Source organism: Oryctolagus cuniculus, chromosome 5 (genome assembly GCF_051225735.1).
Source record: "Oryctolagus cuniculus isolate XC-2025 breed Fujian yellow rabbit chromosome 5, ASM5122573v1, whole genome shotgun sequence".
In the NCBI taxonomy this organism is placed as follows: Eukaryota; Metazoa; Chordata; class Mammalia; order Lagomorpha; family Leporidae; genus Oryctolagus; species Oryctolagus cuniculus.
In genome coordinates, this window is record NC_142871.1 from 13,543,171 (window position 1) to 13,570,971 (window position 27,801).

A 27,801-nucleotide genomic window follows, 5' to 3' on the forward strand; every position below is an offset into this window, starting at 1 on the left:
GAAAAATGATAGGGCCAATTCATTATTTATCAATAGTCTTCTTGAATGTAAATGGCCTCAACTCTCTAGTTAAAAGATACAGACTGACTGATGGAAAAAAAAAAGCATCTATTTGTTGCCTGCAAGAAACATATCTCACCAACAAAGATGCATGCACACAGACTGAAAGTGAAGGGATATAAAAAGATATTCCATGCTAACAGAAACCAAAAAAGAGCAGGTGTAGCCATCTTAATATCAGAGAAAATAGAATTTAACATAAAAAACTGTTAAACAGAAAAAGGAGTGCACTATGCAATGATTAAGAGATCACTTCAATGGGAAGATGTGACTATAATAAATGTATAAGTACCTAATTACAGGGTACCTGGCTATTTTTTAAAAAGTTAATGGATCTAAAGAGAGACATAGACTCCCATAGTGGGGCACTTCCATACCACTTTCATCAAAGGACAGATCCACCAGACAGAAAATCAGCAAGGAAACAATAGAGTTAATTGACACCATAGAACAAATGCACCTAATGGATATCTACAGAACTTTTCATCCTGAAGTTGCAGGATACATATTCTTCTCACCAGTTCATGGACTTTCCTCTAGGATAGACCACATGCTACGCCATAAATCAAATCTCAGCAAATTCAAAAAAATTGAAATCATACCATGCATCATCTCTGACCACAATGAAATGAAGTTGGAAATCAACAACTCAAGAATCTGTAGAACTTGTGCAAACACATGGAGACTGAACAATATGCTCCCAAATGAATAGTGTGTCATAGAAGAAATCAAAAGAGAAATAAAAAAGTGTTGAGTAATTGTTATTTTCATATTATTTTTTGAACTCTTTACTTAGTACAGAGTTAATCTTCTGTGTATAAAGTTGATTGAAAATAGGTTTTAGTAAAAAATAATAGTGGGAATAGGAGAGGGAAGAGGAAGAAGGGTAGGAGTGGGGATGGGTACGGTGGGACGAATCACTATTACTGTGTTCCTAAAGTTGTATTTATGAAATGCATAAAATTTGTATGCCTTTAAAAGAGGTTTTTGGGGCTGGCACTGTGGCATAGCAGGTAAAGCTGCTGTCTGCAGTTCTGGCATCCCATATGGGCACCAAGTCAGATCTAGGCTGCTCCACTTCCAATCCAGCTCTCTGTTACAGCCAGAGAAGCAGTAAAATATGGCCTAAGTGCTTGGGCCCCCTGCACCTGCATAGGAGACCTGGAAGAAGCTCCTGGCTCCTGGCTTCAGATCGGTGCAGCTCTGGCCGTTGCAGCCAATTGGGGAGTGAACCAGTGGATGGAAGACCTCTCTCTCTCTCTTTGCTTCTGCTTTTCTCTCTGTGTAACTCTGACTTTCAAATAAATAAATAAATAATTTTAAAAAAGAGGTTTCCAGGGGGAGGAGTAATATATCTTCAAAAACTTCATGGAAAATGCATGTTGTGAAAAATCTATGCATTTATTTCAAATTTTTTTTGCACCATGCATGGCATTTAGCCTAGCAATTAAAACATTGGTTAAGAAACCTACATCCCACATCAGAGTACCTGCATTTGATTCCCAGTTTCTACTCCTAATTCCAGATTCCTGGTAATGCAGACTCTGGAAGGCAGTGGTGATGTTAATTCCTCAAGTCATTGGGTTCTTGCCACTGAGGTGAGAGATCTGGATTGAGTTCCCAGGTCCTAGCTTCAATGATCACTTGTATTTCAGGAATGAATCAGAAGATGGGAATGTTCTCCATCTGTTTCTCTCTCTCTCTCTCTCTCTCTCTCTCTCTCTCTCTCTCTCTCTTTTATTTATTTGAAAGAGAGAGTTACAGAGAGAGAGAGACACAGAGAGAGGTCTTCCATCTGCTGGTTCACTCCTCAGATGGCTGCAATGGTCAGAGCTGCGCCAATCCAAAGCCAGGATCCAGGAGCTTCCTCTGGGTCTCCCACGTGGGTGCAGGAGCCAAGCACTTGGGCCATCTTCTGCTGCTTTCCCAGGCCATAGCAGAGAGCTGGATTGGAAGAGGAACAGCCGGGATTAGAACTGGCACCCATATGGGATGCTGGTGCCTCAGGCCAGGGCTTTAACCAGCTCTTACACAGCGCCGACCCCTCATCTATTTGTCTCTATCTATCTCTCTCTGTTTCACAAATAAACAAAAATTTAAAGATAAAAAATTTCATCAAGATAAAAATTTTAATTCCATTTTTCAATAACTTTTTGAGTTATGCTTGTGTGTTTTTTAAAAAATACTCTGTGGTAATTGGTCCTTATCTTTTCTTCACGACTAAGCTCTTTTTATTACTATTCAAGCTTGATGTATCTTTTTCAATTGACTGTGCCTTATCCATCCTGATGTAGAAAATAGACTTACCTCCTATGAGAATCTGAGAAGTGAGAAAATTATGAACTTGGTTTGTATTTTTCCCATGTACTCTTGAGCAAGCTGACTTTCTAAATCCTGTAAAAATTAGCCCAGGTTGCCTCCTGGCATAGATGACTGCTCTCCCCTCTCCCATAACCAACTTAGTGAATGTTTCTTTAAGATCTCATATTTTCAGAGGTACCATGTTAATTTTTTAATAGAAAACTTTTATTTAATAAATATAAATTTCAAAAGTACAACTTTTGGTTTACAGCCGTTTTTCCCCCCATAACCACCCTCCTACCCACAAACCATCCCATTTCCTGTTCCCTCTCCCATCCCATTCTTCATTAAGATTCATTTTTAATTATGTTTATATACAGAAGATCAATTCTGTACTGAGTAAAGATTTCAACAGTTTGCACCTACACAGACAAACAAAGTATAAAGTACTGTTTGAAGATTAGTTTTACTGTTAATTCTCATAGTACAACACATTAAGTATAGAGGTCCTACATGGGGAACAAGTGCACAGTGACTCCTGTTGTTGATTTAACAATTGACACTCTTATTTATGGCATCAGTAATCACCCAAGGCTCTCGTCATGAGTTTCCAAGGCTATGGAAGCCTCTTGAGTTCACAAACTCTGACCTTATTTAGACAAGGTCATAGTCAAAGTGGAAGTTCTCTCCTCCCTTCAGAGAAAGGTACCTCCTTCTTTGATGGCCCTTTCTCTCCGCCAAGATCTCACTCACAGACATCTTTCATTTAGTACCTTGGTAATTTAAATTGTGATATCATAAAATTTCATGTCAGAGATCAAAAATGACAGTCAAGTTGTGTATATGTATATGTGTGCATGTATAGTATATTAAAATGTGAATTTGACTAGTCAGATTTTTATCTCCTTCTTCAAGATGCTACAATTATCATCACTCGGTGAGATTTTACCTGAAGATGCTTTACACAGTCAAATTTCCTGCCTGGGCTCTGATGGCATTTTTGTTCCATAGCCCCAGTTTGCCAAACATCTGTTTTACATTAGGAAGCCTAAAGTGTAGTCTTTGGCAAACCTACTTCTAGAAGTGACTCTGTAGAATAGGGGGCAAAAGGAAACAACCCCACTGAGGGATGCAGGGCATGGAGGGGAGGACTGTAAAGAGTAGACACCAGCGGCTAGGGGTGTTCTGCGTGCTGCTGTGTGGATGAAGTATTAGGCTTAACTGCATCTCCTTGAAAGTTCAGATTTGAGGTCAGTGGTGGAAGTAAAGAAGAGGTGCATTTAAGTTCAGCTTGAGAAATTTATTTTCAAGATTGGGAGTTGTTCAGAATAGAATGGGCTCTTTGAAAGGTCAAGAATTCCATATCACTAGAGGTGTGTGCTTTTTCTGAGGCAATGATTTTCATCGATTATTGATTGCATATTGATTGTAATTTCTCTTGTCGCAAATATATGTTGAGAGAATTTAGGCATTTTGAACTTGAATGACCTATAACTTGATAATTAGAAGATTCTTTTAGTTATAGGATTGGTGGAACTGTGTAAAATGGTAAAATATGTGCTACTTTCCTGTTAAAAGCCTTCGATTTAATCAGTAGACCATAAATAGCATTAAGAGTTTCACATACAAAGGTGCATGCACACACATACATACACACATCAGGATGAGCATAACTTCCAACATAAAAAAGATGAAATTACATGTACATTCTTCTCAAGAGATACTTATATTGATTGAGAGTTTTCTTCAGAGGCAATAACCTGAGTCGCAGGAAGATGTGTGCAGTTCTTGTCTATGTCTAAATGCTGTTCTGGGAGGGCACGTGGTGCAGAGCCAGGCTGGGGCTCAACAGAACCCTTAATCTAAGAGCAAAGAAATCCGCTCTTATTCAGTTTTGAATTATGTGAAGAGTGACCATGGAAATCTGTGTGCTATTTCAAGTAGCTTGCTGTGAAGGTATTCTTCTCAGTAGACAGGAAGAGAAAATAAAAGTGTTTTTCCTTCACTGATGTGTTGGCAGTAGCCATATGTTAGAATTTTGCTGATGATTTTCATTTGCTACTAGGGATTTGGTTAAATTCCCACAAGAGCTGAACCACATAAAGTGATCTCTATGGAAACAACAACCTAATCTTTGCTTGCATTTGTGAGACTTGCTGTTGAGTAATCAAATTGCATATTGTGCATTTTTTTACGTGTGTGGTTGTGTGTTGAAGAAGTCAGCTTTTTCATTTCTGTGACATCTAAATAATTTTGAAGTTGCCAACAACCACCACCACCAAAAAAAGCTTTGAAATTTCTGTGTCTGAAACATTTTGTTCAGGGTGTTTCTGTGTCAGAGACTGAAATCTCAAAATGGTCCAGGAGAGGAGTTGGGATTTTAAAAGATTAAGTCCCCGTCTCAAGATGCATTTGCTGTGAAAGAGGCTTTTATCTTAGAAAGATTCTTAAAGGTTAATAACCGAGTCCTGAAACAAGCAGACAGCATCTATTATAGCCTTTCTTTTATTTAGACAATGAAAGAAATATTTTTGCAGTTGGTATGCAATTAAAATTGTGGTTGCTAGAATTTTATAGTGAATTTAAATATCCTTTTAGACATCTCTTCCTGTAGTGTAAGCTGCTTTTTAAAAAGGAAGCGGTGTTAATTGTATCCTACTGCCTTTCTGCTCTGGGGGCTGCAGAGTCCCAGGACTCTTGGGTTTCATCTGTGAGTCTCTTCATAGTGGGAATAGAGGTGACAGAGTTAATGGAATTTCATCAGCTCAGTTTTACCCTGTGATCTTCCTTTCTTTCATGAAATGTTTTGCAGCCCATGACCCACACCTATGTGATGATAAGTCACAGAGTATGTCTCCAGGTACTACAAGGGCACACCACTAAGTTCATGGAAAATGGAGCCAATGGAAAAGTCCCTTTTGGTGAAAAAGAAATGAAATCCATGCATACAAGGAGTCATTAAAAAGTTTATAAAATATTTATTATGAAAATATTATGCATGAATTTCAATGTTTTCACCAAAATGAGTTTATTATTTATTATTTATTTATTTTGTTTGTTTATTATTTTCATTTCAATGAAATGTTTAATTTTAATTTTTAATTTAGTGTACTCTTGCTTGCACAACACACCACTGACAATGTAGAGACTACATCATATCTACTTAATGAATGGAATAAATATATCCCAGACACTGGAAACCTGTATGTCAATTAATAAGCTTAATACCCAATTTATACAAATAAATTGTCAAATCCAAGAACAGCTAGAATCTATCTGGGAGTCATCTTGAATATAAGTGACAAAAAAAGCCTTGTTAATGAAGAGGCAAGCATTCTAGAACATGCATGATATATCAGGATAGTGACATAAATTAGCCAGATTTTAGGATTTAATAAATATTAGCAAAAATTGCACATAATATACTTTTTAGCTACTCTGAGTATTGCTGTAGGATTTATGTGATATGCTAATTCAGGAAGTGGGTAGATAATGAAAAATAAGTCCAGTACAAAATAGATTCAATTTAGCTTTATTACTATTTTTGAGTACTTAATGTGTGTATGTGCTTTGTGATAAAGTGAATCCAAATATGAGTTAGATACAATTTCTGGTCTAAAAAATTTTAACCTCTAACAGGTGAGTAGAAAGAATAAGACACATTTAATAAAAGAAATCAGAGTAAAATGGTTGGCACAAGAAGGATACAAATAGACGACATAGGTTTAAAACAGAGCAGGGGTTCAAGACAAGGAAGAACACATCTAAGAGAGAGATCTGTGCATAGAGGGGAGCCATGGGAAAGAGGAAGAAGAAGTCTGCAGGATGTTGAGTGCTGGGCGAGGCATTGATTTCAGGAGTTAATGGATGGCCATGTCTAATCATATAATCGGAGCTGCCTTTAGAAAGACTAATTTGGCTTTAGAATCGAGGGTAGGATAGAATAAGAGGAGACAGGAATTCAGCTAGGAATCATCTGTAATGGCAGAGGCGGTTACAAATAGAAAGCCCAGGAGAAAGGAGAGATTCTGTGTCACGCTGGTTAGGGCGAGGACTGATCTTGGTTTCTGCATCCTTGGCATTTAATTTAGAACCTAGACTACTTCCTACTGTATAACACTATTTTTGAAAAACCGTAATTTGAGAATTGATCTGAATTTGGAAATAAATTTTTATGTTGGGAAAACCTTGAATATATTATTGTTGACCTTAATGGCATTGATCTCAGACATGGGTGACATGATTTCTCTGCTCCTATGTTAAGATCCCTGTAAACTGTCATGAAATAAGCTGGTTACACCACCTGTAGCGTTGTGCAATACAGCTAGGTTCTTTGTAGAACTCAGACTTTTATCTCATCTGTTGTTTAGTCTTCTAATTTCCTGGAACTTTTCCGATGGCTAGGAGTTAGGAGTGGGAGGTGATGGGTAGTTACTGTAGCAACAGTTTCGAAGCTGGTAAGACTTGCTGAGAGTTGCAATGGCAGTTTGGTAGAAGTAGGAGGGGTTAAAGAATTGGAGGTCATAACTGAAAATGAGAGATACTGAGTTACGGAAGGGAGAGAACACGAATAAGGTAAAGGAGAATTTGTGTACTCAGCAAGAAGTAAATTTAGAAGTGAAGGTTGAAGATGGGAAGGAGATTTGAGTTGAGGGGATTGAAAGATGATCTGCTCTGGGAGTCAGACTGCTGTGTACATCACTGCTCGTGGCCACAGTATTCCTGCCTGGAACACCAACATTCCAGAAGGTTCTGTGTCTGTCATGTCAAAGCTAAGCTTTTGAAGTCCATCATATTAGGCACCCTTTTAAATACTTTGCTACAAGAATTATGTTTTCTTCTTTTTTTGAACAATATTTTTGGGCCATCTTCTACTGCTTTCCCAGGCCACAACAGAGAGCTGGATTTGAAGAAGCCGGGGCTCGAATTGGCACCCATATGTGATGCGGTGCTTCAGGCCAGGGCTTTCACCCACTGCGCCACAGCGCCGGCCCCCAGATGTTCCTATTTTCCCTATCATGTGGCCTGGTGGTTGTGGATGGTTAGGAAAAGTATCAGAATGCTCTTCAATTCCCCCCCTCTTTCTTATAACTTCTTGTTTTTGAGTAAATGCCTGATTTTTACTTTTTTTCATATTTACATGCTTCAGCATTTCTGCGGTTTCATGGGCATTGTTTATTTTAGCAAAAAGGGTCATGTACCTAGAAGAGTATTTTATATGTGTATACTCCTTTACGAACGTGTCTACTCATAGACATGTAATATCCTTGAAACCGCCATTCAGATCAAGACACAGAAATTACCCAGCGCTATAGACGCCCCTTGTAAAAAATCCCCTCTGGGTAGCTGTAATTAGTTCATTGTGCTGCTCTATAGTACTCCATTGTTTTATTGCACCACAGGAAATGGATCAACTATTACAAACATTTTCCACTCAGCATCAGACTTTTCCGTAAAATGCTGCTTTGGAATTCCTTTTTTAAAAAACAAACAAACAAACAAACAAACTTCACTTTTAATAGCAATTTTAGATTTATAAAAAATCAGGCAGGAAAGACAGAGTTTCCATACACCCCTTCCCTCTCCTATGAAAAGTTTACTCTCATTGACATCAGCATTATTGTGGTTAATTTAATCACACTTGATAGCAAATATTGATAAACTTTTGTTAACAAGTCCACGGTTAACATTAAGTTCAATCTTTGTGCTGTACAGTTCTTGCAGTCTGGACAAATGTATCCTGTCTCACATACGCACCATTGCAATCTCACATTGTACAGGTCAGCTTCACTGCTGTGAGCATCCCCTGGGCTCCATCTTTCATTCTTCTATCCTTTCCCCAAGCAGCTGACAACCACTGATCATTTCAGTATCTCTGTAATTTTACTTTTTCTAGTACGTCACATAGTTGAAATGATACAGTATATGGAGTCATTTCAAAATGGCTTTTTGTCACTTAGTAATGTGAATTTATGTCTTTTTGTTACTCCATAGGTCGTATCACTGCTCATGGCCATAGCATTCCTTTCTAGAACACACATTTATTCCCAATGGAATCTGCATCTATCCTGACGTGGCTTCATAGGTCACTTTTTAAGGATTACTGAATAATCCCATTTTATGGATGACCCATAGTTTGTTATCTGTCGTCATACAGAAAGGACATTTTTAGTTACTTTCAAATTTGTGAAATTATGAATAAAGCTGCTATAAACATCTGTGGAAAGGTTTTTATATAGATATGTAAATGCAATTTTTCAGCTCTTTTGGATAAATAGCAAGGAGTACAGTTGCAGGATTGTATGACAAGAGCATGGAGAGCTTTGTAAGAAATACTAAGCTGTCTTCCAAAGTGGCTGTTCCATTTTTTATTCCTGCTAGCAATGAACAAATGTTCATGTTGCTCCATGTTCTTGCCAGTACTTGGTGTTGTCAGTGGGAAGTTGTTTAATTTGGGATGTTTTTGTGACATATGATCATGAAAGCACAAGAACATCTTTATGTATACTTATTTGATCTGTATATCTTCCTTGGTGAGATATCTGATGAGTTATATTGCCCACTTTTTAACTGGGTTTGTTTGCTTATTGTTGGGTTCTTTTCATATTTTGTATTCAAATCCTTTATCAAGTCATTTATTTGTGTTTTGCAAATATTTTCTTACAGCCTGTGACTTGCCTTTTAATTTCTTTAATTGCAATTGTGGTGTGTGTGTTGTCCTCCACATGTCTGCATTTCTCTATGGGCAATTACCTGACAGTGGAATTGCTGGCCATGAGGCGTGTATAGCTTTAGCTTTTCCAGATGATGACAAATTTCTTTCTAAATTGGTTCTGTAAAAATGTGTCTTTCCAGAGTGGGTGAGAACTCTCAAAGCCCCACATCCTTATCGGTAATGCCAGCTTTCCAAAGTTTTGCAAAATTGGCAGGTGGTGGTCGTGATTACTGCTTGGCACATTTTTCATTCTTTTACCCAGGATATGATTGGATTATTCTTGTTTTTCCGATGGAAAGCTATTGTAGGAGGCTGTGCATTCTGGATCCTCTTTCATTTCATTGTCAGTTACACATAGTGTAAATATATTTTCTGCTTTTTACTTTAATTTTTTTAGTTTTTAATGGTGTATTTTATCAAACAAAACCCAGTGTTTAAAAGAATATTTATTTAGGAAGTCAGAGACAGAGAGGACACACACACACACAGAGAGAGAGAGAGAGCGAGAGCGAGAGCGAGATCTTGCATCCACTGGGTCATGCCTCAGATGGTTGCAACTGCCAAGGCTGGTTCATGCTGAAGCCAGGAGTCAGGAGCTTCGTGAGTCTCTCACATGGGTGGCAAGGGCTGAAACTTAGACCATCTTGCTCTGCTTTCCCCAGGCCATTAACAGGGATCTGGAAAAGAAGTGGAGCTCGAACTCGTGCCCACACAGGATGCTGGTGTCACATGTAGATTTACTGCTATGCCACAGTGCAGGCCTCACAAAGCTCAGTTTTAATGTGCTTAAATTTATCAAACTTTTCTTCTATGGTTGATGCGCTTTTGTCTTAAGAAGTTTCCCCCACTTGTTGAATTCTTTACTTAGTGGAGGGTTAAACTTAGGATTATAAAATGAATTGAAAGCATGTCATTGTAAAAATTAAAAGAAAAATAAGAAAGGAAGAATTGAGGGAGGGTGGAAGTGAGGAGTGAGGGAGGGTAGGGTGGGAAGTATCATTGTGCTCTTAAAACTGTATCTATGAAATGTATGAAATTTGTCCCCCTTATATAAAGAAAAAAGAATTGAAAGAGTTTCCTCCCAAAACTGGTATCATGAAGATATTCTTCCATGCTCTGTAAACGTTAATTCATGAAGAATTAATTTTACGAATGTTGTGACTATGAAACACCATCATCTTATTCTCTATGTAGGTGTGTGCCTCCTAGCATCATTTTTGTCGACTCTCCTTCTCCCAGATGTCCACTTACATCCTCAGTGCCATCTCTGTAAATTCAGTATTGTTGCTTTTTCTATTCCCGCTCATACCATTTGTCTAAAAAGAAGTTGTAACATGAAATAAATCATATCTTCCTGTTTTTTTTTTTAAAGGAATGTTTGGGATATTCTTGACCATTTTAACTTCCATATTCCATTTATAATCACTTAGTTGGGTTAGACATATGTATACACAGGCTCTTGTGGGGTTTTGGTATGGACAATACTATATCCTTAGATTCAATCTGGGGAAGTCAAGAATTGTTACAACTTAAAATCTTTGGGGCCAGCTCTGACATAGGTCAAGCCACCGCCTGCAGTGCCAACATCCCAAATGGGCGCTGGTTTGAGTCCCTGCTGCTCCACTTCCAATCCAGCTCTCGGCTATCACCTGGGAAAGGAGCAGAAGATGGCCCAAGTCCTTGGGTCCCTGCACCCAAGTAGGAGACTCAGAGGAAGCACCTGGCTCCTGGCTTCAGCTTGGCGCAGGTCTGGCCATTGCAGCCAATTGAGGAGTGAACCAGAGGATGGAAGACCTCTCTCTCTCTCTCTTTCTCTCTCTGTGTGTGTGTGTATGTAACTGTGACTTTGAAATAAATAAATAAATCTTTAAAATAAAATCTTTTAGTTCATGAAATTTATTTTTTACTCTTTCTCATTTATTTCTCTTTTTCTACATCTTTTTTTAAAAGATTTTTATTTATTTATTAGACAGATAGAGTTACAGACAGTGAGAGAGAGAGAGAGACTGACAGACAGAGAGAAAGGTCTTCCTTCTGTTGGTTCACTCACCAAATGGCTGCAACCATTTTTTTGGATCAGATACCCTGATCCAAAGCCAGAAGCCAGGTGCCTCTTCTTGGTCTCCCATGTGGATGCAGGGACCCAAGCACCTGGGCCATCCTCCACTGCCTTCCCAGGCCACAGCATAGAGCTAGACTGGAAGAGTAGCAACCGGGACTAGAACCCGGTGCCCATATGGGATGCTGGCGCCGCAGGTGGAGGATTGACCTAGTGCACCACTGTGCTGGCCCCTTTCTACATCTTATAATAAAATGTTATAGTTTTCTCCATAGAAATCTTGAACACATTTTGTTAGATTTATTTGTACAGTTTTTATATTTTAAATGTTACTTTTAAATATATTTTTTCTTTTTCATTTTGCAACTATTTGTTCATGATACAAATAAATGAAAATGAATTTTTAAATGTATTGTTTAAATCAAGCATACTTAATAAATTCTTTTTTTTTTTTTTTTTTTTTGACAGGCAGATTTAGACAGAGAGTGAGAGAGACAGGGAGAAAGGTCTTCCTTCTGTTGGTTCACTCCCCAAATGGCTGCAACGGCCAGCGCTCTGTGGCCTGTGCGCTGCAGCCATTTTGGTGCGCCAATCTGAAGCCAGGAGCCAGGTGCTTCCTCCTGGTCTCCCACGTAGGTGCAGAGCCCAAGCACTTGGGCCATCCTCCACTTCCTTCCCGGGCCACAGCAGAGAGCTGGACTGGAAGAGGAGCAACTGGGACAGAATCCGGCGCTCCAACCAGGACTAGAACCTGGAATGCCGGCGCCACAGGCAGAGGATTAGCCAAGTGAGCCACAGCGCCAGCCATAATTCTAATATTTTATCTTAATTTTTTGTTATTTATTTATTTAAGAGGTAGAGTTACAGACAGTGAGAGGGAAAGACAGGGAAAAGTCTTCCTTCTGTTGGTTCATTCCCCCAGATGGCTGCAATGGCCAGAGCTGCACTGATCCAAAGCCAGGAGTCAGGTCTCCCATGTAGGTGCAGGGGCCCAAGCACTTGGTCCATCTTTCACTGCTTTCTCAGGCCATAGCAGAGAGCTGGATTGGAAGAGGAGCAGCTGGGACTTGAATCGGTGCCCATATGGGATGCTGGCGCCACAGGTGGAGGATTAACCTACTGCGCCACAGCGCTGGCCCCTCTCTTAATTCTTTCAACATTTATAATCATATCCCTGCAAATGATGACAATTTCGATTTTTTCCTTTTCAAATATTATATCTATAATTTAATTCATTTGCTTTGCCTAGGCCCACACAATATTTACAGCACAATATTGGGAAGAAATGATGATTGGGGACATTTTTGTGCTGTGGTTGACCTCAAGGGAAAAGATTTCAATGTTCCCCAGCTGCAACAAAGTTAGAATTGGGATATTTATTATCACCTCTCTTTTATGGATGAAGAAACTGGGGCTTAAAGTATTTAAGAAAATTTCTTAAAATGGTCTTGCTATAGCCAGCATGGAAGTTGCATTTGAAATGCAGGTCTGTTTGACTCCAGAGCCTGTAATTTTAATCCCTTGAGTACCTAAGAATAGTTCCAAATAAATGTAAGTGAGACATAGGGTTGAGTTAGACATGATGTGAGCCAACTCACACACAACCAGAAAAACCTCTCCGTAGACAATCATTTATATCACATGTTTTTGAAAAGCTGCTGGTGAAGTGATGTTGGTCACCTAATGACAGAAACATGCATTAATTCTGGGTATGGGAACTATTGTGTTCAACAGTACTTATCAAGTGCCTTTTGTATGCCAAGACTATGCCATCTACTGGGAGGACAAGCAAAACAAAATAAATACCCTTACAAAGCTTGGGTGAGGGATTTGTGGGAAAATAATAGGAGAGGGCACATAAATACATGTTCAGTGATTAGAAGTGCTATGTTTTCTGTTTGTTTTACAAGAGGCAAATTAAGGAGGTTAGCGAGAGACTGGGCAGAAGTGGGACACAGGGATGGGTGTGTTATTTTACATGAGCAGTCATGGAATGTTTTCTGACAAATTTACATTTAAGCAGAAAACTATGGTGGGGAAAGAATGAACTAATTGGTATCTGTTGAAGTGTTTTCTAGGCAAAAAGTACACCAAATGCAATGGCCCAGCTGTTGTACAGTGCTGAGATGATTAAAGACCAGGAGCAGGAAGGTAGACTGTGTAGAGCAGAGAGAATGAGAAGGAGAGATGAGGTACAATAGGTTGGCAGGGATCCAATCACCTAGAGCCATGGTAAATACTCTTGGTTCTGCTCTGAGAGAGAACGCTGCTAGATAGGGTTGATAGAAGGGGTGATATAATTTGACTTATGTTTTAAAGGCTTCTTGGTAAAAGACAGCCATTAGGGAACATTGGCATAGCAGAATAGCCAGCCAAAAGGCAATGCATGTGTTCAGGTAATAGGTGATGGTGGCTTGCCCTGGAAACATAGGAGGGCGATGGAAGTTGGTCGCTGCATGCATTTCAATAGTCACATGTTCTATGGATTTTAGAAATATGTCTCATGTATATAACAGTAATAAAAATTTATGCTATCTTCATAAAAAATTTTAAGGTAGTCAACTTTTATTATTTTGGGTTTTTATCTTCCTTAGGAGGGATATTCTTACCTTTATTTATAATAATATTCATATTTCTATGAATATATTGGATTACAAGATAGTTCTTTTATTTATGATAAAAAGGATGTAATTTATTTCTAAGTTAATGTTAATTGCCCTATGCCATTTGGCAGATTCTTTTTCTCTGATACGTATTGTTATTATCATAACATCAAGATTCATATATATATATATAGAATATTTCTATAGGCTTTATATTGTTCTATTGATTTTTTATTGATTACTTTGTCAGTATAATAGAGTCTGCCTTTTTGGCATGCTTTGGTGTTCTGAATAGTGCTATTCTTCTTGGCACTATTTTCCATGTAATCTTCTGAATTTGATTTTTAAATTTTATTTAAAATGCTACATTTTGATTTTGATTAAAGTTTCCTTAAATTTGAAGATTAATTTTGTGAAAGGTTCTTTAAAGCATTGAATTACTCTATTTATGAACATGGTATATCTTTCCATTCAGGTAACTTTATGCATGTAATTATAGATCACACTAGATTATAATAATAGAGATAAGGCAAAGGTATTAATCTACTTCAAACTATTATTTTCTGCTCAGTAAAATTGAGATAAGGGGACTTCTTTATTCTGCTTGCCTCATGGCTCTGGGCCTGAAGTGCTCCCCACTCCCATCTCTTTCTGCCTCTGAATCTTTCACTTCTGTCTTTTGTGCTCACCTGGCCCTGTCAAGGATCCATGTGGTTGATGGATCCATCAGATTATGGGGCCACAGTTGACATATTTAATTGAGATGCATTGTATTTGAACACTGAAGTCTAGATAATTTTATAGATTTCTCCCCATTTTTTTCTCATTCCACCTCTGCTTTACAAATATAGTTAAAAAAGAAAACCAAACTCAACCAAATCTCTTTTGTATGTATATATGACATTGTTTTTTGTTTCTTAGGATGTGAGAAAATATAGAAATTTTATTTCTATTTTAAATTTTTCCCTCAATCCTGCATGCTCAAATATTTGAATGAATGTATTTCATAGAGAAATGCGTTTTTGAGAATGTAAAGCTACATAGATGATTGAACAATGAATTCAACTTGAGACCATTTCAGAATAGCATTGCCAGAAGATGCAATACTAATAAAACAGAAGAAAAATATTAAAGATCATCCAATAGACCATGTTTGTTCTCATCAGTAAAGTAATATTACAGTAGAAGAAGATTGAGTTGTGTTGATTAATAGGAACATCAGGTTACTGAAACTCGGTCCTTGTCATGGATATCAAATCAAAATAATGAGTGCAAAGCTTGAGGGTAAAGGGGTGAGAATCTTCAATCTGTTGATAGATGAAGGGGTGGTTGATTTCTATATCAAGAGCTACCACCCTCCTGAATATGGGTGTTTGGGGATTTGTAAGGAGGCTATCAAGAAGAGGGAGCTGGTCTGGGTGAAATTGTGAAGCAGCCCCCACCCTCTGGTATCAGGCACCATGCTCATACATCCTTTCTCCATTTTTACATGGTGGTCTTTGAGGTCCTCTGGTGGTGAGACTAGATGTAGCCTGACCAGGTTGTATTGCTCTGGATGTCTGCAAAAGAAATTGAGATAATGAACAATGCAAAAGAGTGGAGTTGGCAGTCCAGCCCCAAAGCATCTACAAGACACTCTGCATGGGCTACCTGCACAACCTCACCTGGTCATTTACATGGCCAATTAGCCTTCAGTCAGCAAGGGGGCTGCATGTAGGTGGTTGATACTTCTTATCCCAGACCTGGAATCACATAAAACCCCTGAAGACAACATTGACCACAAAAGTATTATCTAGTGGTGAAGTAAGTGACTTCATGAGTCTGGTGATTAGAATGGCTGTACCATTCCCTCAATTTAGTGAATTGAGCTCAGAGAGGTGGCCAGGAGACTGGGGCCTGGTGATATCTAAGGTCTGCATACTGGCCACTGTTAGGGGAGTTGGTTTCAATCAAACACTCTAGAGGAAAGGGCTGGCACTGTGGCATAGTAAGTAAAGCCACCACCTTAAGTGCTGGCATCCCATATGGGCACCGGTTTGAGTCCCAGCTGCTCCAATTCCAATCCAGTTCTCAGCTACAACCTGGGAAAGCAGTAGAGGATGGCCCAAGTTCTTGTGCCCCTGCACCTGCATGGGAAACCCAGAGGACTGGTGTAGTTCTGGCCACTGAAGCCATCTGGGGAGTGAACCAGCAGATGGAAGACCTTTCTCTCTCTCTGCTTATGCCTCTATGTAACTTTGACTTTCAAATATAAAAAAAAAAAACTTAAAAAAAACACTCCATAGGAGATAGGTACATTAATTTGGCAGAAAAAAGTAAAATGAATAGAGAAACATGAGGGATATCAAAGTGAAATTATTCCTCTCAAAGACTCATATGAGTACAAGTTAAAAATCAAGGGAACTTCAACAAGTTCACAGGAAAATGGAACTAAAAAATAAGTTTATTTCAGTGTAAGTTTTTTTAAAAAAATTCACACAGATATCATAATAAACATTTATCATCAAGTTTTCTTTTATAAGATTTATTTATTGAAAGTCAGAGTTACACAGAGAGAGGAGAGACTGACATAAAGAGATCTTCCATTCACTGGTTCACTCCCCAATTGGCCGTAATGGCTGGAGCTGTGCCGATCCAAAGCCGGGAGCCAGGAGCTTCCTCTGGGTCTCCCATGTGGGTGCAGGGGTCCAAGCACTTGGGCCATCTTCTGTTGCTTTCCCAGAGAGGTGTATCGGAAGTGTAGCAGCCAGGACTTGAACTGGCGCCCACATGGGATGCCGACACTGCAAGCGGTGGCTTTACCTGTATGCCACAGCACTGGCCCCAACCATCAGGTTTTAAAAAGCTACTTATTTATTTGGAAGGCAGAGTAACAGAGAGAGAGGGAAAGACAGAGAGAGGGACAGATCTGCCATCTGCTGGCTTATTCCCCAAATACCTGCAAATGGCTACAACAGCAAAGGCTGGGGCAGGCTGAAGCCAGGGGCCTGGAACTCCATTTGGGTCTCCCACATGGGTGCAGGGGCTCCAGCACTTGGGCCATCTTGTGCTGTTTTCCCAGGTTTATTATCAAGAAGCTGGTTTGGAAGTGGAGCAATGTGCCATGAACTAGTGCTCATTGGGATGGGCAGTAGCTTAACCCAGTACTGTGCCACAATGCCAACCCTTTCCGTCAACTTTGGAAGGCTCTTTGTAATAGCTTTATGATTAGATATTCTCTCCAATTTTCTCTTAGTTTGATTTCTCCCTTATATGATTCCTTTATTTGTGAACTTTTTGAAGTCACTTACTTGGTGTTCTCCCAAATTTGCAATCTTATTTTGAAGTACTTATACCTTTGTTGCATACGTGGCTGCTGTTGAGAACACACACACACACACACATATATATATATATATATATAACTCTTACTTTCTCCTTATTTGAATTGGCTCATCTCCCTGTATCTTTCTTTTTTTTTTTTTAATTTTTTTTTTTTTTTTGACAGGCAGAGTGGACAGTGAGAGAGAGAGACAGAGAGAAAGGTCTTCCTTTTGCCGTTGGTTCACCCTCCAATGGCCGCCGCGGCCGGCGCGCTGCGGCCGGCGCACCGCGCTGATCCGATGGCAGGAGCCAGGAGCCAGGTGCTTTTCCTGGTCTCCCATGGGGTGCAGGGCACAAGCACCTGGGCCATCCTCCACTGCACTCCCTGGCCACAGCAGAGGGCTGGCCTGGAAGAGGGGCCACCGGGACAGAATCCGGCGCCCCGACCGGGACTAGAACCCGGTGTGCCGGCGCCGCTAGGCGGAGGATTAGCCTAGTGAGCCGCGGCGCCGGCCTCCCTGTATCTTTCAAATCCCCACACTTGGGCAGGTATTTGGCACAATGCTTGAGATTCCCTGATTGAGTTCTGGGCTCCTTGGTAAACCAAGGCCTTGCCCAGCTGTGGTTGTTGTGGGCACTGGAGAACAAACCAGTGGTAAAGATTGCTCACTGTCTGTCTGTCTCTTTCTCTTTCTGACTCAAATAAAAACTAAAATTAACAAATCCCCACACAGAGAATTTGATCATCTGGCCTATCTCCAGGGTTGCTGGACAGCTTATGAATGTCCTTCGTGTTTGGTTGTGGCAGCACAGCTTGCCATACAAACCCTAGAACCTCTGCCCTCTGCTGCAATGGCTGTAAGTCTGAAGGTAGTTATGAGCAGTGCAAGCCTTGTCCAATCCAACCAGCTACCATCTTGGTTAATGTTGATCGCCTGATTTGTAGCAGTAGAAATAGGAGCTATTCTCTCAAAAACTATACTATCCTAATATTAGTAATGTACTTATTGTAAAGATGAGTTATCTAGATGTTTTTCTTAATTGACTAGTTTAAATATGTCATGATTTCAAGTCTTCTTAACTTGTGGAGTTGTTAAAATCACTAAGCAGAGAAAACCTACAAAATTATTTTGACCTGTGAGAACCAGGTGCTATACTAAATAGCCTTTGGAAAGTCATAAAGAGTATGCAAACTGTCTGAATGACTATATGATTATCTCTTTTCTTTGTGACAAATGCCTTCCACTGAAAACTGGGACTGTTATTTTCTACTGAAAGCTTTCCCAGTGTTTCATCTTTGGGAATGTAATTGTTCTTCCTTAGGCCATCATTCAGATTTTTCTCATCTCAGAAAATTCCCCTTCATATCCTGGCATGGAATCTGGCACATGGATTCCTCTCCTGTCTTCAGAAGCCAGCTTTTATGTTCTAAATAGAAAATAAGCAACCCATTCTAGAAAGCACAAGGGAAGACCAAAAATAAGACAGTGGGGGAGGAAAAGGAGAAAATACAGTATTTTAGGAGATAATCTGCACACAATGTTCTTGACAGCCAAATTCTGGGCCTACAGGAGCAGGCCTGTCCTGTCAGAAACAGACAATAGGCTGTGTACGTAGGAGGAAGAAGAGGGAGTTGCACATTCATTTGACATACTCTTGGAAAAGAGTGAACTTCTAACCATTAGTTTAAAAATGTTGTTTTGTCTCATTTGCTAATGTCACTAAGAAGGGTCTTGTTTAATAAAATACACACACACACATACACACACAAGAAAGATCTTGAAAATCTGTGGAAAACACGTATCATGAAAAACAATACATGGATATCAGATTTTTTGCATCAGAATCAAATCTTGAATTCCATTTTCCCATAATTACACATACACACACACACATGCAATCCCTTTCTTGGATCTAACTATTAGATAAATGACCAAGTTTGGAGACTGTTTACGAATGTAACATCTTGAGACATTCTGAATTCTTCTAACAGATTTAAGGGATAGTAAACATTTACCTCAAATTCCTACTAACTCCATGCATGACCTAATGACACTTTAAAGCAGGGCCACTCCTTTTAGCAAAGCCAAAGTTCCTTTCTGTTTATAAATTAGGATATGGCACAGAAAGAATAAATTCTGCTTATGGACAAGGTCCTCTTTGCTAGCTGTAACTCAGTCCCTTTTTCTGTTGAGTTGAAACTGGTATTGAGTCAAAAACAGCTAACAGATACCCTAGTCTTGCTAGGCAAAGTATGGTTCAGGGACTAGCAGTTCTGGCATTCCCCCCGGAGTTTGTTAAAAATTTAGAATCTTTGCACCATCCCAGATGGTGTAAAGCAGGAGCTGCATGTTAACAAGATCCCTAGGTGATTTTAAGTTTGAGAACTGCCGTAGAAGCACATGGGCCTGCACAGGGCAGAACTGAGATTATCATCTTTTCTCCATCATCGATTTGCATTTTGAAAAGATCACATCTTGCTTTTCAAGAATTTAACTTTACTTTTTCTTGTCTGTGAAGCAAAAATAGTTTTTACCTTGCTTGACAAAGAGCTTGTGAGGTTGAGTTGAGCCAGACCATAAAGTACCTTCCATGATAATGGAAATCAAAGTCCTCATATTTTATGTAGGAAGACTTGGGCATTTGAGTGGAAGGATAAAAATTGAATTGGAAACGCTTGACTATCAGACAGAATTCATTTATTTAGCTTCAGAAGGTAAGGGAGGCAGAAATAATGAACTTGGCTTCTATTTCCAGTGGGAGAGAGATGAGTGATCTTTTGTGCCATCTTATTTATTTTTTGCTCTTTGTGATCAGATAAGGTATGGCAAAATAATCTGGTACTTTCTAATATGAACTTATAATTCACAAAAATGTTTACATAAAAAATTTAAAGGGTACGTACAAATATTGCTTTACTGAAAAACCTGTTGGAGGTGCAGGTGTAGCCAGAAAGGGTTAACATGCCAGGGCTGGTCTTAGTACAGCAATGTGGACTTTCACCTCTGCTTTGAGGTCAGGGGCAAGCTGTGTTTTATTGAGTGCATGGACCCTTTGGGTCCTTTCTTGTCCTACGATCCTATTTATCACCTGCTTCCTTTATTATTGGGTGTTCACTTTATGGTCCCATGAAGTCCTACGCACCAGCTAATAGCAATAGTAAAAACAATATAAAGTTCCATACTCTAAGTTGTGGACTTGGTTGGCTCACACATACATCCCTTGAGTACTTGGAAGTATGCTGTACATTTCTCAGATTATGATACCAAAAAGGCCAATAAAAGTATTTTCTCGACTCCTAAATCACCATTTATTGTTTTGCTGTCCTTATGTTTCTGGGTGATTCTGGAATCAGGTCATTAGAGGTCACATGTGCAATCTTTGTTGCAGGTCTCCCTTGAGGACAGTCAGGTGCTGGGAGACAAGAACCCAGTGGTAATTTGCCTCTCACGTTTTCCTCATTTCCCAAAGTGCTTTAATCCTATCTGGACGTGTGTGCTCCCTTTAAATTATCTCATTTCCAGATGAATTCAAATAGAAAGTGCTTTTTTTTTGAAATTATATGTGAATTTTAGGTGAATTTTATATGAACTTTCAGTAACCCCCCAACAGATTCATTTTACCTGTATTATTAACTTTAAGCCAAATAATTTATTGGAGAATCAAGATGAAACACAGCTAGATTCTCTGACATTTAAGTTAGGAAAAACAATGGGGAAGAGGGAGGAAGATAGCCTTTGGCATTTTTAACATAAAATAATGTATTTTCATATAAATATAGTAAATAATAATAAAATTGTCCAAACTAGAGTTATCTTTATTTTCCATTTGAGGAAAAAGCTCTATTCCAAGATTTTAAAGTTTTTTATCTTTACTGATTTAGTATCCATTGAAACAGTTATGTAGTCTTTTTTCTTTTTTTTTCTTTTTTTTTTTTTTTTGACAGGCAAAGTGGACAGTGAGAGAGAGAGAGACAGAGAGAAAGGTCTTCCTTTGCTGTTGGTTCACCCTCCAATGGCTGGTGCACCGCGCTGATCCGATGGCAGGAGCCAGGTGCTTCTCCTGGTCTCCCATGGGGTGCAGGGCCCAAGCACCTGGGCCATCCTCCACTGCACTCCCTGGCCACAGCAGAGAGCTGGCCTGGAAGAGGGGCAACCGGTACAGAATCCAGCGCCCCGACCGGGACTAGAACCCGGTGTGCCGGCGCCACAAGGCGGAGGATTAGCCTAGTGAGCCGCGGTGCCGGCCAGTTATGTAGTCTTAATATAATAATTTTGACCCTTGCCATAATTAGAAGCTAGATGTATTAGCTAAAATTGTTTTTTTTTTTCAATCACATTCTTTGGCAGAACTGAGGTGTTTGGTGGAAACAAACTGTTCTATTTATTACACACTTGTTCGGTTTGCTTAGGTTTGTCAAATATATCTTGTTTACTTTAAAAATACTGTAATATTGAAAGCTATGAGATACACACATACATATGAAATGCATTTAGGCTTTTTTGAAGTAGCATCCTACCTGGTTGCTGATGGAAAAAAGAAAATGTAACATTACATGTCCTTGTGTGTCTGAAACAGAGTCCTTATTTCTAATGTCTAGTCTAAAAGTCTGATGCCTTTTTATTTAATTTTTTAAGACCATCAAATATTTCCAGTTTAACCCCAGAACTGTTGCCATGCTTAGTATTTCTGCTGTGTGAACAGGAGCTATCCCTGCCATCTCATAAACGTCTAACTCTTTTTTTTTAACATATTTACTGAGATATATTTCATATGGCATAAAATTCAGATAAAATGTGCAGTTCAGTGGATTCTAGAATAATCAGAGTTGTGCCATGATCATCAGAATTTAATTTGCAAATGTCAACATGACCACAAAGAGAATCCTGTCTACCAGTACATGAGCCATCATCCCTCATTCCCGCTCAACCCTGTCCAGCCCCAGGCAAACCTTATGCAACTTGCTGTCTGGGGATTTGCCTATTTTGGACATTTCGTACAAAGGGACTCATACAATATGTGCTCTTTTGTGTCTGGTCTCTTTCGCTTAGCTTAATATTTTCATGGTTCATCCATGTTTGTAGCACTGTGCGTAAATTATTACTGTATTTCTTTTAGTTACAGAACAATATTCCCTTGTATGCCACATTTTGCTCACACATTTATCAGTTGAACCATTTAAGCTCTTTCTGCCTTTTGTTTGTTACAAACAGTGTTCTATGAGCATCCAGATACAACTGAGTAGATGTAGGCTTTCAGTTCTCTTTGTTGTATATCTAGGAGTGGAATATGGGAATTCTATGTTTAGCATTTTGAGGAATGGCTGAAGTGTTTTCTAACATGGCGGCTCTGTTTTATGTTCCCGCCAGCAAAGTGTAAGAGTTTCCGTTTCTCCACATGCTTTCCCACATTTATTACTGTCTGCCTCTTTCATTTTAGCCATCCTGGTGGGTGTGAAGTGGTTTCTCACTGTGTTTTTGGTTTCATTTCCCTAACTAATGATGTTGAACATCTTTTCATGTCCGTATTGACAAAAGCCCATTTTTGATTCTGCACACAATCTGAGCCAAAAAGTTTAATTGTCTTCACATATAGTTTTGAATATTTTCTCCCTTTTTTGACACTGTTTTGGCAGAGAACAAAGAGTTTGTGCTGAGCAGTCCTCTGCATCAGTTACAACGTCAGTCCAACATCCCGGCTCTCTGTTGGAAGGAAAACTAATTCTTCCCTAAAGATTTCTAATCTTAGAGGAGTAAACTAGGAAGTAAGTGAAGCGTGTTTGAATCTAATCATTCTGGATTATCACGACACTCTTTTCTCTCCCCTTTGAAGAGGTTGTTATTTTTATTTTCTCTTAAAGCCACACTTTTTAGTTAATTAAATAATCTGAGAGGCAGAGATAGGCACAGAGAGATCACATATGGTGGATCAATCCCAAAATTCCCACAATAACTGGAGCTGGGCCAAGGTGAAGCTGGAGACGAGAACTCAATCTAAGTATCCAAAGTGGTTGCCTGGGACACACATAATTGAGCCATCACCTACTGCTTGCAGGTTGTACGTGAGCAAGAAGCTGGAATTTAAAGTGGAGCTGAGGTTGAACCCAGGAATTCTGATTTGGGATGTGCGTGTCCCTGTTGGTATCTTAATGGTTTGACCCAACCTATTCTTTTCATAGAGCCTTCTCTCTGGGAAGGAAATGAAGTGTATAAACACCAAGAAGGACTTGGTGGCTAAATCTCATGGTGTGTCATTCCCAAGATTATGTTGAGAATGAAGGACTAAAAAGGCGAACTTCTTAGTGATACACTAAAGCAACATCAAGAGATGGAGATTTTCTTTAAGTGATCTCTTCATCAGTTGAGGCCTTTCAGTTGTATATGATCATGCAGCTTGACAACGGTCACATAATGGCTCCAATGGTACCATTAATATCAATGGCTCAGAACAGATTGGTTTATTTCTCATGATTCTTGGAGGCTTCCAGCTCATATCATCTCAACAATCTCTTCAAGAAAAAAGGGAGGGATAATTTTTGGCTTAGCAGTCACATACTAGTTAAGATGCTCACACCCCATATCAGAATGCGTGGGTTTGAGTCCTGATTCTGCTCCTAATTCCAGCTTTCTGCTAATGTACACCCTGTGGGGCAGCAGTGATAGCTCAAGTAATTGGGTTCCTGCTGTCCACATTGTGGGGGGTTTTGTATGTGTTTCTGATTCTCATCTTTGAGCTCAGCCCAATACCAGCCATTGACATTTAGGGAGTGAATTGGTGGATGGCTGTTCTCTGTCTCTGTCTCCCTGCCTCTCAAATAAATAGATTTTTAAAAAGAAAGAAAAAAAAATGCTTCTCTGATACTCCAAAGTCCCAAAGCTGAGTTTTCCTGGCCCCAGCTGACTTGATCTAAATCACATGCTCATCCCTGAATCCATGACTGCAGCCAGCACGATGAGCTTGCCAATGGCTTGCTTTGGGACATGTGGTCCCCCGTGGGTCGTGGGCTGAGGTTGCCTTATTAGAATCACTTGGGTTGTTGATGGCAAGACATGGTGAAGAAGGGCAGGAGCCTCATTGTGTCAGGATGATCATGACCACTATCTCCTGAAAACCACAGATCACCAGCAGGATTCTTCTCTCAAAGGGCAGAACTGGAAGAGTATAGTAAGGAGCCATCCAAGGCATTGATTCTCAGACCTTTGTGGATATAATAGTTGACTAGGACTTCCCTATCCTGCCATTGTATTTTAGAAACAGACAATTTATCTAGTTTCACAGGTTAAAGAGAGAAGAATTATTCCTACATTGAACCATGCTCTTGCTTCACCAATAGTTCACTTAGATGGTATTGGGATGACATTTTTCTCTTAAAGTTGATATTGGGCAAAAACTTCTGGGGATATTGAAATGTGTAGAATGTATTTTGTGTGTGGGAAGGGCATGAATTTTGGGAGACAAGAGTGCAGATTGTTAAGGTTTGAATTGTGTCCTTAAAAAATTCATGTGTTGAAATCCCAAACTCCAGATTCTGAGAAGGTTACTTACTGGAAAATGGGGTTGTTGCAAGCGTGATTATTTAAGATGAGTTCCATAGAGTGAGGCACTCATCCAGTAACGCTGGTGTTCTTATTAAAAAAAAAAAAGTTCACCACAGAGACATACACACAGGGAAAACATGCATATTGAGAGTTCACAAACCAAGAAACCACCAGAAGGTAAGAGAGAGTCCTGGAGCAGATCATTCTGTAGAGCTTTCAAAGGGAGGGAGGCCCTGCAGGAGCAAAGCCACAAAATAAGTGGTCCAGACAACAAAAATATATCAGCTCCAGTCCTGAGACTGAAATTAAGATGTCAGCCAGGACGTGACTTAGGATAACAGTATCTGATATTCTTGTTTTCTTGTTGCCTTGTTTTTCAACAGAAGAAACAAAAGCATCCGAAGATGATGAAATGGAGAAACTCTACAAATCACTTGAACAAGCTAGTTTGTCTCCTCTTGGGGACCGACGACCTTCAACCAAAAAGGAGTTGAGGAAGTCCTTTGTTAAGCGGTGCAAAAACCCATCCATAAATGAGAAACTCCACAAAATTCGAACCTTGAATAGCACATTAAAGGTAAAGCCATTAAAGATCGTGGTGAACTCTGCAGAGATGGTGTGAAGCGTGGGTGGTTCTCCTGTGACAGCCAAGATAACCACTGTGTGTTTCTGTGGGTAGAAGAAGGGCAGGAAAATAAACAGAGTCTTCATGTGATAAGATGATCCTGGGTATTCTAAAAGCATCAGAAGGGTTACACAGCAGCACCTAATACCATATTCTACAGTATGCCCTGGTTTTTATGTGTACTCCACTATAAAATTCAAATTTTAGGCTCCTAGACAAAAAGGACCATGTATAATTTGTTTTTGTATTTCTCATACCTACTGCAGTAACTGGTGTTGATGAGACACAGGATCATCAATTGATGAGAATAAGCACTGATATCTGTAAGGTCTTAAGTTTTCATCTGATTCACTCAAGTGTGCCATTCTTCTGTAGTGCACCCAAAGGAAAATGTCTGGATTTCACATACAGCAAAGACTTAGAAACTCCCAGCTCTAGGCTCTGCTGCCAATGAACACCATGAGAGCTGGGCAGTGGGAAGTATACAATTTGTGGTAAGAGACCCACAGATGTTTTCACTGTGGAAATAAGGGACAGTGTACAGGATGTACTGAAGCTATTTTCAGGGCCTCTTGTGACTAACATGGTTCCTTGTAACAAAAGCATGCTGCTTTTGCATTTAGATTATAACGCAGACAGGGAGAGACCAGGATACTTTGGAAAGTAGTCCTGAATTAGCAGAAGAGTTATCAGGTTCTTTTAGCCTTAATAGATCCTGCAATTTAATTCTGCTTTGTACCTGTTCTTTTACATGAAGAATTTGAGTCCCTTTCCAGGAAGAATTGTCAACAATGAAAAGGACAAGGCTACAAACAGGGGGTGGAGTGGCTCTTATTCAGATATGCCAGTTAGTCAGCAGAAGAGCGAAGCACCCTAAAATGTTGCAAAAATGAGGCTAGAAAGGAAAAGGGAGGACATGGTTCAACATAGAAAGAAAATTTAAATGCAGTGAAATTCTGCAATATTTAATGATGAATGATGTCACTAAGGACTCATCCCACAAGATGTACAGAGTTGATAAGTCTGCTTGTGCTGGGTCATCCAATGTAACATGCCAGGGGATATTAGGATTTTACTCTCATATTTATCTCTGAAAGCTGATGTGAGTGGATACATTTCACTGAACAGATATTTCCTGAACCTTACTAAGGAGCAAACACTATTCTATGGGCACCAGGATTGTTAAGTGGACTTCATTGGGCAATGTAGTATAGTAGTTATTTAGTGTTAGGTAACAAATTACTTCTGAACCTAACAATTTCAAACAGTTAGTATTTATCATTCCAGAGTTTCTGTGGATCAGGAATCTGGGCATGCCTTTGCCCAGGTCTCTCACAAAGTTGTGATAAGCTGTCCCCTGGGGCTGCATTCATCCCTCCCTGGGGACACCGGCTTTCAAGTTCTCACATGTGTTGTTGGCAGGATTCAGTTCCTTGGTCTTGTTGGGTTGAGGGTCTCAAATTGCTCACCAGCTATTGTCTGGAGGCTACCCCCAGTTCCTTGTTATGCCGGCTTCTTCATAGGACCGCTCACCATTTGGGAGCTGGCTTCCCTCTGTGTGAGCCAGACAGGGAGAGCCGTAAGCAAGCTGGGTTATAACACAATCATAGTGGTGACATCATGTTTCTTTTGCAATCTTCTATTCAGTGAAAGCAAGTTACTGGTCAGTTTATACTCAGGGAGGCGATGACAAACGGAAGCAAGGAATGTTGAGGGCCATCTCAGGGGCCAGCTTCTACACCCCGCTGAAGAACTGCTCTGTGGACATTTGTGGAAGGCAGTCCTTTCCAAGGACCCTGGAGGCCTCACAAATGTGTAGTGTAGGGGGCTGATGACAGGGAACCCACGCCATGTGGTCCTACTAACCTCAGGAAGTGGCATCATAGGATGTGAGAGTTGGCTTTGCTGGAAAACAAAACAAAACAAAACAAAGCCCATCAGCCTCTTCAGTGGCAGAAGATGATTTGACTCTTGCATGTTGATTCCTGTCAAAAGATGATGATTTACTTCTTACTGGTTTTCAAATTCAAAGCACTCAGGATAGCAGTTAGTTCCATTGAGGAACAGGATATGATAGGAATGGGAGGGGCACACATGGAGCCCCTGAATTGCTGGCTAAGGGTCCTTTGTGGCCTCAGTATTGCCCCCATAGGTGTGTTTGTTTTGTGTAGAAAGTGCAAACCGGCCAGCACCATGGCTCAATAGGCTAATCCTCCACCTGTGGTGCCGGCACCCCAGGTTCTAGTCCTGGTTGGGGCGCCGGATTCTGTCCCGGTTGCTCTTCTTCCAGTCCAGCTCTCTGCTGTGGCCCGGGAAGGCAGTGGAAGATGGTCTAAGTCGTTGGGCCCTGCACCCACATGGGAGACCAGGAGAAGCACCTGGCTCCTGGCTTTGGATCAGCGCGGTGCACCGGCCGCAGCGCGCCAGCCGCAGTGGCCATAGGGGGGTGAACCAACGGAAAAGGAAGACCTTTCTCTCTGTCTCTCTCTCTCTCACTGTCCACTCTGCCTGTCAAAAAAAAAAAAAAGTGCAAACCTTCCTATTTGTGCACTTTTGTCTCTGTTTCCTTGCAGCAAGCATGTTTACTTTTTAAAACA

At 40.0% G+C, this 27,801-nt stretch overlaps 1 protein-coding gene across 15 annotated transcripts in view; it reads left to right on the plus strand.

The window, feature by feature from the left end:
• The window catches only part of IPCEF1 (interaction protein for cytohesin exchange factors 1), a 210,930-nt gene that overhangs the window by 172,026 nt on the left and 11,103 nt on the right, over positions 1–27,801 (plus strand). For 13 of the 15 annotated variants that reach the window (XM_089332554.1, XM_089332556.1, XM_089332553.1 and 10 more), the window contains one exon: positions 24,963–25,156. In XM_089332554.1, the coding sequence (XP_089188680.1) occupies positions 24,963–25,156 (194 nt within the window). Of the gene's footprint in view, positions 1–8,355; positions 8,578–24,962; positions 25,157–27,801 lie in introns of those variants that run through there. The other 2 variants (XM_089332559.1, XM_089332560.1) reach the window with 1 other exon arrangement.